Genomic DNA, 12,741 nt, shown 5'->3' on the forward strand with positions numbered 1-12,741 from the left:
GTACGGTGGAGGACAGTGGTGTGATGGAGGACGGTGGTATGATGGAGGATGGTGGTATGGTGGAGGACGGTGGTGTGGTGGAGGACGGTGGTACGGTGGAGGACAGTGGTACGGTGGAGGACGATGGTGTGGTGGAGGACGGTGGTACGGTGGAGGACGGTGGTGTGATGGAGGACGGTGGTGTGATGGAGGACGGTGGTGTGATGGAGGACGGTGGTATGGTGGAGGACGGTGGTGTGGTGAAGGACGGTGGTGTGGTGGAGGACGGTGGTGTGGTGGAGGACGGTGGTGTGATGGAGAACGGTGATGTGATGGAGAACGGTGGTGTGATGGAGGACGGTGGTGTGGTGGAGGACGGTGGTGTGATGGAGGACGGTGGTGTGATGGAGGACGGTGGTACGATGGAGGACGGTGGTGTGATGGAGAACGGTGGTGTGATGGAGGACACGATGGAAGGGGGTTGGCAGCAGCTGCTGCTGACGCCATAAAGGGTGCGAGATTCTGTAACGGACTGTGTGTAGTGGGTGAGAAGTCAGGCGCAGGAAGCAGAGAGTTCAGGGTAGTGCTACTTTAATGCACAAAATGGCGAACATAAGCAAACCCCACGAAAACACAGGGCAGGGCGCACAACAAAACAATGGCGCCAAACATGGGACTTAAACTGTCCAGCAAAACCCCACGAAATGGGAAACACGTAACCCACAGACGTGCACACAAGTTACACAAAACAATCCCCCACAAAGAGCAGGCGGGCCTACTGGTTTACATAGCCCGACTAATCAGCCTAAAACACACACAGGTGAAACCAATAGACAGAAAGCGGAGAAAGCATCAGTGGCAGCTAGTAGGCCGGTGACGACGACCGCCGAGCGCCACCCGAACAGGAAGGGGAGCCACCTTCGGTAGGAGTCGTGACATATAGGCTAACTGACAGAATTTGAGTCAATTGGAGGAGACTTGTGGAGGTCCATCATTTTTTTTCTGAGGTCTTGGCGGATGTCTTTTGATTTCCCCATGATTCCAAGCAAAGAGGCACTGAGTTTGAAGGTAGGCCTTGAAATACATCCACAGGTACACCTCCAATTGACTCAAATTATGTCAATTAGCCTATCAGAAACTTCTAAAGCCATGACATCAATTTCTGCAATTTACAAAGCTGTTTAAAGGCACAGTCAACTTAGATTATTTCACTTATAATTCACTGTATCACATTTCCAGTGGGTCAGAAGTTTACATACACTGCCTGTAAATAATTGTTGCTACAATTACTCGTGTCATGCACAAAGCAGATGTCCTAACTGACTTGCCAAACTATAGTTTGTTAACAAGAAATTTGTGGAGTGGTTGAAAAACGAGTTTTAATGACTCCCACCTAAGTGTATGTAAACTTCCGACTTCAACTGTACATACATACATACATACATACATACATACATACACACACACACACACACACACTACAAGGAATCAGTTTTCCCTGGTCAGGAGCCATTAGTTCCACTGTCTGCATTTGTCCTGGCTAGGGTAGCAAAAATACGTTTTCAATACCTTCACTAATCCCCAAATACCTTCACTAATCCCCAAATCCCTTCACTAATCCCCAAATCCCTTCACTAATCCCCAAATCCCTTCACTAATCCCCAAATACCTTCACTAATCCCCAAATCCCTTCACTAATCCCCAAATCCCTTCACTAATCCCCAAATACCTTCACTAATCCCCAAATACCTTCACTAATCCCCAAATACTTTCACTAATCCCCAAATCCCTTCACTAATCCCCAAATACCTTCACTAATCCCCAAATCCCTTCACTAATCCCCAAATCCCTTCACTAATCCCCAAATACCTTCACTAATCCCCAAATCCCCAAATACCTTCACTAATCCCCAAATACCTTCACTAATCCCCAAATCCCTTTTTGAGGATTTCCGGAATCAAGAGGGAATTTTTAAAAAAGAAGGAAATCATGACTCCTCCAAGCAGAATTTCAGGAAAACCTTGGTTGATTTCAACGTTCCCTGGAATTTCGCAACCCTAGTCCTGGATCAGTAGAGTGCATGAATAGTGTATATTAACTATTGTAACTGTAAATGACCTAGATATATAACCATGACTTTATGACCTATACTACCTTTCACAGATATACAACCATGACTTTATGACCTGTACTACCTTTCACAGATATACAACCATGACTTTATGACCTGTACTACCTTTCACAGATATACAACCATGAACGTACAGGACAAACTATTCCAAATGAAAAACTATCTTCAGCAGACATAGATACTGTTCCACCATGAATATATGAACTACTAATTCCAATGTAAAACGTTGTTTCACAGACACAACCGTGTTTATGAAGTATACTACAACTAAAAAACTATCTTTCAGTACCAGTCAAAAGTTCAGACACCAACTCATTCAAGGGTTTTTATTTATTGGACTATTTTCTACATTGTAGAAGAACAGTGAAGACATCAACACTATGAGATGACACATATGGAATCATGTAGTAACCAAAAAAGTGTTAAATAATATAGTTTATATTTGAGATTCTTCAAAGTAGCCACCCTTTTGCCTTGATGACAGCTTTGCACACTCTTGGCATTCTCTCAACCAGCTTCATGAGGTAGTCACCTGGAATGCATTTAATTTAAACTGGTGTGCATTCTTAAAAGTTAATTTGTGGAAATTCTTTCCTTCCTAATGCGTTTGAGCCAATCAGTTGCGTTGTGACAAGGTAGGGGTGGTATACAGAAGATAGCCCTATTTGATAAAATACCAAGTCCATATTATGGCAAGAACAGCTCAAATAAGCAAAGAGAAATGACAGTCCATCCTTACTTTAAGACATGAAGATCAGTCAATACAGAAAATGCAAAAACCATCAAGCAAAAACCGTGAAGCGCTATGATGAAACTGTCTCTCATGAGGACCACCACAGGAAAGGAAGACTCAGAGTTACCTCTGCTGCAGAGGATTGGTTCATTAGAGTTACCAGCCTCAGAAATTGCAGCCCAACTGAATGCTTCACAGAGTTCAGGTAACAGACACATCTCAACATCAACTGTTCAGAGGAGACTGTGTGAATCAGGCCTTCATGGTCGAATTGCTGCAAAGAAACCACTACTAAAGGACATCAATAAGAAGAAGAGACTTTCTTGGGCCAAGAAACACGAGCAATGGACATGAGACTGGTGGAAATCTGTCCTTTGGTCTGATGAGTCCAAATTTGAGATTTGGACTGTCTTTGTGAGACGCAGAGTAGGTGAATGGATGATCTCCGCATGTGTGGTTCCCACCGTGAAGCATGGAGGAGGAGGTGTGGGGGTGCTTTGCTGGTGACACTGTTGGTGATTTATTTAGAATTCAAGGCACACTTAACCAGCATGGCTACCACAGCATTCTGCAGCGATATGCCATCTCATCTGGTTTGTGCTTAGTGGGACTATCATTTGTTTTTCAACAGGACAATGACCCAACACACCTCTAGGCTGTGTAAGGGCTATTTGACCAAGAAGGAGAGTGATGGAGTGCTGCATCAGATGACCTGGCCTCCACAATCACCTGACCTCAATCCAATTGAGATGGTCTGGAATGAATTGGACCGCAGAGTGAAGGAAAAGCAGCCAACAAGTGCTCAGCATATGTGAGAACTTCTTCAAGACAGTTGGAAAAAGCATTCCAGGTAAAGCTGGTTGAGAGAATGAGTGTTTAAAGCTGTCATCAAGGCAAAGGGTGGCTACTTTGAAGAATCTAAAATATATAGAGATTTATTTAACTCTTTTTTGTTTACCACATGATTCCATGTGTTATTTCATAGTTTTGATGTCTTCACCAATGAAGAAAATAGTAAAAATAAAGAAAACCCTTGAATGAGTAGGTGTGTCCAAACTTTTAACTGGTACACTCCATGAATATGAACTACTGCACTAGTTTAAGATACACAGATACGCCAATACCCCTACAGTCCATTAGACAGGCTGGTTATGTTATCTGTGAAGGTGAGCGAGTGAGAGTTAAATGAACACCGCTGGGATGAAGTGAGGGCTAAATGAACACCGCTGGGATGAAGTGAGGGCTAAATGAACACCGCTGGGATGAAGTGAGGGCTAAATGAACACCGCTGGGATGAAGTGAGGGCTAAATGAACACCGCTGGGATGAAGTGAGGGCTAAATGAACACCGCTGGGATGAAGTGAGGGCTAAATGAACACCGCTGGGATGAAGTGAGGGCTAAATGAACACCGCTGGGATGAAGTGAGGGCTAAATGAACACCGCTGGGATGAAGTGAGGGCTAAATGAACACCGCTGGGATGAAGTGAGAGCTAAATGAACACCGCTGGGATGAAGTGAGGGCTAAATGAACACCGCTGGGATGAAGTGAGGGCTAAATGAACACCGCTGGGATGAAGTGAGAGCTAAATGAACACCTCTGGGATGAAGTGCTGTTTCTTAATTCAGCCAATGACAAAGTGCTGTAGTCTGACGGTAGTTTCTTTTTTTACAGAGCAGCCCAGTCCAGTCCTGAGCCTTCCCCGTCTTGAGTGTTTCAAATGGCACCCTATTCCCTATATAGTGCACTAGGTAATAGGATACCATTTGGGATGCATGCACAGACTCCCACGCATTTCCTCTGCAGGGACTTAGACTGGCCAGCCCATAGAACACCAACGTCCACAACTCATAAAGTTCTGTACGGCTATTGCATGGAAAACTGCCTGCTTGTCTGTCTGCCTGTCGGTTTGCCTGTCAGTCTGCCTGCTTGTCTGTCTGCCTGTCGGTTTGCCTGTCAGTCTGCCTGCCTGTCGGTTTGCCTGTCAGTCTGCCTGCCTGTCGGTTTGCCTGTCAGTCTGCCTGCTTTACTGTCTGCCTGTCGGTTTGCCTGTCAGTCTGCCTGCTTGTCGGTTTGCCTGTCAGTCTGCCTGCTTTACTGTCTGCCTGTCGGTTTGCCTGTCAGTCTGCCTGCTTTACTGTCTGCCTTTCGGTTTGCCTCTCAGTCTGCCTGCTTTACTGTCTGCCTGTCAGTCTGCCTGCTTTACTGTCTGGCTGTCGGTTTGCCTGTCAGTCTGCCTGTCGGTTTGCCTGTTAGTCTGCCTGCTTTACTGTCTGCCTGACGGTTTGCCTCTCAGTCTGCCTGCTTTACTGTCTGCCTGTCAGTCTGCCTGTCAGTCTGCCTGCCTGCCTGCCTGTCTGTCTGTAGGCCTGTCTCTCGCTCCACTTTGGCTCCCGGTGCCATTCTTCACGGTGGATTAGCCGTACATTCACACCGTAGACTGTATATATATATATATATATATATATTATTTTTAAAGTATTCCCACCCATTGTGAAGTATCCGATTGAGATCTAAGTGCTTCTGGAAGTGAACACGAGATGCTCTCTGTGTATAAAGGCCCGGTGAATCAGGATGACGTACCTAAAGATACGGTTAAACAGGACACAGATAACCATAACTGCGGTGTCATCGTAACCCAGGGGAACCTTCGTGTTTACTCTGGGATGTTGACGGACAGGGGTCGGGTTACCATGGAGACCTGGATGACTCCTAATCATGAACACACGCACTTATTCTACACTAAGTAATACATGAAGTCTGTGTGTGTGTATTTACGTGGGTGTGTGTGTGTGTGTGTGTATGTGTATATGGGTGTATGTGTACGTGGGTGTGTGTGTGTATGTTGGTGTGTTTGTGTGTGTGTATGTTGGTGTGTATGTGTGTGTTGGTGTGTATGTGTGTGTTGGTGTGTATGTGTGTGTGTGTATGTGAGGGTATGTGGGTGTGTATGTGGGTATATGTGTGTATGTGGGTATATGTGGGTGTGTGTGCATGGGTGTGTATGTGGGTATATGTGGGTGTGTGTGCATGTGGGCGTGTGGGTATGTGTGTGTATGTGGGTGTGTGTGTTTGGGTATGTGTGGGTGTGTGTGCGTGTGTATGTGGGTGTGTGTGTGTGTGTGTGTGGGTATGTGTGTGTATGTGGGTGTGTGTGGGTATGTGTGTGTTTGGGTATGTGGGTGTGGGTGTGTGTGTGTGTGTGAGTGTGTGTGTTTGGGTATGTGTGGGTGTGTGTTTGGGTATGTGTGTGTATGTGGGTATGTGTGTGTTTGGGTATGTGGGTGTGGGTGTGTGTGTGTGTGTTTGGGTATGTGTGGGTGTGTGTTTGGGTATGTGTGTGTATGTGGGTGTGTGTGTGTGTGTGGGCGGGAGGCAGTGTGTATAACACATGAGTAGAAGAGTAGCTACCACCAGGTGATAAAGTTTCAGGTAGTATCCAAAATGGCACCCTACATAGTGCACTACTTTAGACCAAAGCCCTATGGCACCCTATTCCCTACATAGTGCACTACTTTAGACCAGAGCCCTATGGGCCAATGTCAAAAGTAGTGCACTGTATAGGGAATAGGGTGCCATTTGGGACACATATTCAGTGTCTTTGCCAGTTTGAGCCATAGCTAATGGTACACTATTATTGAGAGGATTTATGTAGCTAGAGGTGTAGGGAAATTAGGTCAAGCACATTTCAAGAACATTCAGTTTGGTTTCTGAGGTAAATGGAGGGTTGATGATTAGTTTGGTTTCTGAGGTAAATGGAGGGTTGATGATTAGTTTGGTTTCTGAGGTAAATGGAGGGTTGATGATTAGTTTGGTTTCTGAGGTAAATGGAGGGTTGATGATTAGTTTGGTTTCTGAGGGTAAATGGAGAGTTGATGATTAGAGTCCAGGGTGTCTGAGGTAAATGGAGGGTTGATGACTAGTTTGGTTTCTGAGGGTTGATGACTAGTCCAAGGTTTCTGAGGGTAAATGAGGGTTGATGACTAGTCCAAGGTTTCTGAGGGTAAATGAGGGTTGATGACTAGTCCAAGGTTTCTGGGGTAAATGAGGGTTGATGACTAGTCCAAGGTTTCTGGGGTAAATGAGGGTTGATGACTAGAGTCCAGGGTTTCTGAGGTAAATTAGGGTTGATGACTAGTCCAAGGTTTCTGAGGTAAATGGAGAGTTGATGACTAGTCCAAGGTTTCTGAGGTAAATGAGGGTTGATGACTAGTCCAAGGTTTCTGAGGTAAATGAGGGTTGATGACTAGAGTCCAGGGTTTCTGAGGTAAATGAGGGTTGATGACTAGTCCAAGGTTTCTGGGGTAAATGAGGGTTGATGACTAGAGTCCAGGGTTTCTGAGGTAAATGAGGGTTGATGACTAGAGTCCAGGGTTTCTGAGGTAAATGAGGGTTGATGACTAGTCCAAGGTTTCTGAGGGAAATGAGGGTTGATGACTAGAGTCCAGGGTTTCTGAGGTAAATGAGGGTTGATGACTAGTCCAAGGTTTCTGAGGTAAATGAGGGTTGATGACTAGTCCAAGGTTTCTGAGGTAAATGAGGGTTGATGACTAGTCCAAGGTTTCTGAGGTAAATGGAGAGTTGATGACTAGTCCAAGGTTTCTGAGGGTAAATGAGAGTTGATGACTAGTCCAAGGTTTCTGAGGTAAATGGAGGGTTGATGACTAGTCCAAGGTTTCTGAGGTAAATGGAGGATTGATGATTAGTTCCGTCACACCCTATATTCACTCCTTGTGATCTGTACTGTAACACTGAGAACAGGGTTATTCACTGTGTGTGTCACCGTGGGTGCGTGTTAATCCTATACCCATAAAACACTGGTCTGTGTCACGCTGTGTCAACACACTATACCTCTGTGATAAGCTCATGTGAATAATACAACCAAGTCAAAAGGTAGTGAATAAAAATATCAGATAACATAGTTCTGCCTTCCTCATCTGAGCTGTCTAGTACAGTAGTGTGTAAAGGGGGGTGAGCTGTCTAGTCCAGTAGTGGGTAAAGCTGGATTTTGTTCTAGGGATCTTTGTGACTTGTGGACGATTTTATACCTAGTTCTTAAAAGAGATTTTGTCAGGACGGCCACTCCTGGGAAGATTCACTACTGTCTCCATTTGGGCAATATGGCTTCGACTGTGGTTCGGTGGAGCCCCAGAGCCTTAGAAATGACTATATAACCCTTTCCTGACTTCCTGAATCAACAACTTTTTTACCGGAGGTCTTGAGGAATTTATTTTGATTGTGGCATGATATGCCTACTAGAACCTGTGTGTTGAAAACTTCACTCTGATTGTTAGGGACAAAGTTAGTCAGATTTATATTGGGCAGGGCTGGCCCAAATCAGGGCTGGCTCAAATCAGGGCTGGCTCAAATCTGTCAACCAAAGTAGTCAAACAGCTGACTATAATTATCCCTTTAATTGGATTGAGTTCCGCCAGCTGATCCTCAACACAGGGGCCCCTCAGGGGTGCATGCTCAGTCCCCTCCTGTACTCCCTGTTCACTCATGAGAGCACGGCCAGGCACGACTCTAACACCATCATTCAATTTGCCAATGACACAACATTGATCACGGACAACAACGAGACAGCCTATAGGGAGGAGGTCAGAGACCTGGCCGTGTGGTGCCAGGACAACAACCTCTCCCTCAACGTGATCAAGACAAAGGAGATGATTGTGGACTACAGGAAAAAGAGGACCGAGCACGCCCCCATTCTCATAAATGGGGCTGCATTGGAGCAGGTTGAGAGCTTCAAGTTCCTTGGTGTCCAAATCACCAACAAACTAACATGGTCCAAACACACTAAGACAGTCGTGAAGAGGGCACGACAAAGCCTATTCCCCCTCAGGAGACTGAAAAGATTTGGCATGGGTCCTCAGATCCTCAAAAAGTTCTTCAGCTGCACCATTGAGATCATCCTGACCGGTTGCATCACTGCCTGGTATGGCAACTGCTCGTCCCCCGACCGTAAGGCACTACAGAGTGTAGTGCGAACGGCCCAGTACATCACTGGGGCCAAGCTTCCTGCCATCCAGGCCCTCTATACCAGGCGGTGTCAGAGGAAGGCCCTAAAAGGTCCAAGAGGCTTCTAAACAGCTTCTACTCCCAGGCCATAAGACTCCTGAACATCTAGTCAAATGGCTACCCAGACTATTTGCAATGTCCCCTCTCTTTACACCGCTGCTACTCTGTCATCTATGCAGTCACTTTAATAACTCTACCTACATGTACATATTACCTCAACTAACCGGTGCCCCCACACATTGACTCTGTATCGGTAGTCTTTCTATTGTTATTTCACTGCTGCGTTGATTTTCAGCAAACTTAACATGTGCAAATATTTGTATGAACATAACAAGATTCAACAACTGAGACATAAACTGAACAAGTTCCACAGACATGTGACGAACAGAAATGGAATAATGTGTCTCTGAACAAAGGGGAGGGGGGGGGGTCAAAATCAAAAGTAACAGTCAGTATCTGGTGTGGCCACCAGCTGCATTAAGTACTGCAGTGCATCTCCTCCTCGTGGAATGCACCAGAACGAGCAGTATGGCTGGTGGCATGTCTGGATGAGTCTGCAGGAAGGGTACCACATGAGGGAGGAGGATGTCTTCCCTGTAAAGCACAGCGTTGAGACTGCCTGCAATGACAACAAGCTCAGTCCGATGATGCTGTGACACACCGCCCCAGACCATGACGGACCCTCTACCTCCAAATCGATCCCGCTCCAGAGTACAGGCCTCGGTGTAACACTCATTCCTTCCACGATAAACGTGAATCCGACCATCACTCCTGGTGAGACAAAAACCGCAACTCGTCAGTGAAGAGCACTTTTTGCCAGTCCTGTCTGGTCCAGCAACGGTGGGTTTGAGCCCATAGATGACGTTGTTGCCGGTGATGTCTGGTGAGGACCTGCCTTACAACAGGCTTACAAGCCCTCAGTCCAGCCTCTCTCAGCCTATTGCGGACAGTCTGAGCACTGATGGATGGATTGTGCGTTCCTGGTGTAACTCGGGCAGTTGTTGTTGCCATCCTGTACCTGTCCCGCAGGTGTGATGTTCAGATGTACCGATCCTGTGCAGGCGTTGTTACACGTGGTCTGCCACTGCGAAGACGATCAGCTGTCCATCCCGTCTCCCTGTAGCGCTGTCTTAGGCATCTCACAGTACGGACATTGCAATTTATTGCCCTGGCCACATCTGCAGTCCTCATGCCTCCTTGCAGCATGCCTAAGGCACGTTCACGCAGATGAGCAGGGACCCTGTTTTTCAGAGTCAGTAGAAAGGCCTCTTTTAGTGTCCTAAGTTTTCATAACTGTGACCTTAATTGCCTACCGTCTGTCAGCTGTAGGTGTCTTAACGACCGTTTCACAGGTGCACATTCATTAATTGTTTATGGTTCATTGAACAAGCATGGGAAACAGTGTTTAAACCCTTTACAATAAAGATCTGTGAAGTTATTTGGATTTTTTACGAATTATCTTTGGAAAGACAGGGTCCTGAAAAAGGGACGTTTCTTGTTTTGCTGAGTTTATATACCACTACAACACAATACAAAAATATCTGACCAAATTCAAAGTGAAAATGTGCAATAATGCAGAACATCAGACAGGGGGCAGCACTGTAGGTGCCCTTCTTTACAAGGCATTGGAAAACCTCCCTGCTCTTTGTGGGGCAACTTTATTACGTGATTTGTTCAGCACATTTTTTACTCGTGAACGTATTTAGGCTTGCTTTAACAAAGGGGTTGAATACTTATTGACTCAGAGACATTTTAGCTTTTCATTACAATTCTCTCTCCTCTCTCACTCACCTCCAGCCCAGAGTAAGTGCCATCACCATGCCCAAAACCCCCGCACCCAGCCTGGCACCAATCCAGCCTGCGACAATCTCAAAGCCCCAGGCCAGGACTAATACCAATACCAAGCCCAGATCCAACTTCAAAGCCTCATATCCCCCAGACCAGCCCAAACCTGTCCAGGCCCAAACCCAAACCCCCAGCCTAGACCATCCCAATGCAGACCAGTACATCCCAAACCTGTCCAGGCCCAAACCCAAACCCCCAGCCCAGACCATCCCAATGCAGACCAGTACATCCCAAACCTGTCCAGGCCCAAACCCAAACCCCCAGCCTAGACCATCCCAATGCAGACCAGTACATCCCAAACCTGTCCAGGCCCAAACCCAAACCCCCAGCCTAGACCATCCCAATGCAGACCAGTACATCCCAAACCTGTCCAGGCCCAAACCCAAACCCCCAGCCTAGACCATCCCAATGCAGACCAGTACATCCCAAACCTGTCCAGGCCCAAACCCAAACCCCCAGCCTAGACCATCCCAATGCAGACCAGTACATCCCAAACCTGTCCAGGCCCAAACCCAAACCCCCAGCCTAGACCATCCCAATGCAGACCAGTACATCCCAAACCTGTCCAGGCCCACCCCCCCCCCACCCCCCAGCCTAGATGGTCCCAACGCAGCCCGGAACAAGCCCTATCCCCCAGTCGAGGCCCAATTCCTGCTCCAGCTCAGTCCAACCCCCAGCCCCCAGACAGGAAGGAAGTCATGTTTTTCTGGTATATCGATAAACTTACACAAACGCTTGTATTGTTTTCGCTGTAAAGCATAATTTCATAATCTGAGACGACAGGGTGATTAGCAAAAGGCTAAGCTGTGTTTCGCTATATTTCACTTGTGATTTCATGAATAGGAATATTTTCTAGTAAGATGATTTGACTGTTGCGCTATGCTAATTAGCGTAGTTGATGACAATCCGAGATGGGTGGTTCCAATTAACAGCAGCCTTTTTGTATTTGAGAAGAGAATACTTATGTAAATGTGATATTTCAGGTTTTTTATTTTTTAAAATACATTTTAATGCAAAAATGTCTAAAGTCCTGTTTCTGCATTGTCATTACGGGGTATTGTGTGTAGATCGACGAGGGAAAACAATCAAGGGGTCTGAGGAGGAGTCAGTGGTCTGGGTGACACCTGGGCTTTTCCACTGCCTAGGGGAGTCGGGGCTAGCATTAGTCTCTGGTGTCAGTCCCTGGCCTGGAGGTCTGGTGGTGTGGAGGTCTGGAGATCTGGTGTTGTGGAGGTCTGGTGGTGTGGGGATCTGGAGGTGTGGAGGTCTGGTAGTGTGGAGATCTGGTGTTGTGGAGGTCTGGTGGTGTGGAGGTCTGGAGATCTGGTGTTGTGGAGGTCTGGTGGTGTGGGGATCTGGAGGTGTGGAGGTCTGGTAGTGTGGAGGTCTAGTTGGGTGTTAATCCCTTGGTTGGAGGTCTGGTTCCCTGCGGTGGAGTTGCAGGTTGATCTGATGCTGGTTGTCAATACACTCCTTCAGCTTGTCCTCTGTCAGAGTCAGCCTCTGTTCTAGGATGGCCACAGTCTGCAGGGAGGGAGGGAGGGAGGGAGGGAGGGAGGGAGGGAGGGAGGGAGGGAGGGAGAGGAAAATACAAGATAAAAGGAGAAGAGATGGGGAGGGAGGGAGGAAGGAGAGGAGGAGAGTTATAACAACACAGCGTCAGATAAATGTGTAAATGTGTCTCCTAATTCAGCTCTCAGACAGATGTCGGTCTATCCTCCTCGCTGACAATCTGCTGATTATGACAGAGAGAGGAATCTGAATCTATCCGTTCTCTATGGCTGCAGACGGAAGCATACAGACACAAGACCCTGTCTTAGAGGGTCCACAGCCCAGATTAAAAGAACCCCTGTATTTATTGTGCCAAGTAAACGTCCCCCCCCCCCCCCTTTCACTTCCCTCCCCAGCTGTGCCAGGCTGAGCGGTCACAGTCAGGGGTTGACCATTGCCCATTTCTCCCCGCAGACAAACTGATCCCCTGGATGCTCCCAGCATCCTTCATACTGGACATGGCAGATTAGTGGTTTGGTTGT

General features: G+C 46.9%; 1 protein-coding gene across 1 annotated transcript in view; it reads right to left on the bottom strand.

Moving 5' to 3' along the window:
• Window positions 1–11,777: 11,777 nt before the first annotated feature.
• The window catches only part of LOC139413920 (POC1 centriolar protein A), a 90,840-nt gene continuing 89,876 nt past the window's right edge, over window positions 11,778–12,741 (bottom strand). The window contains exon 11 of the mRNA XM_071161781.1: window positions 11,778–12,232. Within this exon, the coding sequence (XP_071017882.1) occupies window positions 12,107–12,232 (126 nt within the window). The 3' untranslated portion in view covers window positions 11,778–12,106. The remainder of the gene's footprint in view (window positions 12,233–12,741) is intronic.

This window comes from Oncorhynchus clarkii, chromosome 7, assembly GCF_045791955.1.
Source record: "Oncorhynchus clarkii lewisi isolate Uvic-CL-2024 chromosome 7, UVic_Ocla_1.0, whole genome shotgun sequence".
NCBI lineage: Eukaryota > Metazoa > Chordata > Actinopteri > Salmoniformes > Salmonidae > Oncorhynchus > Oncorhynchus clarkii.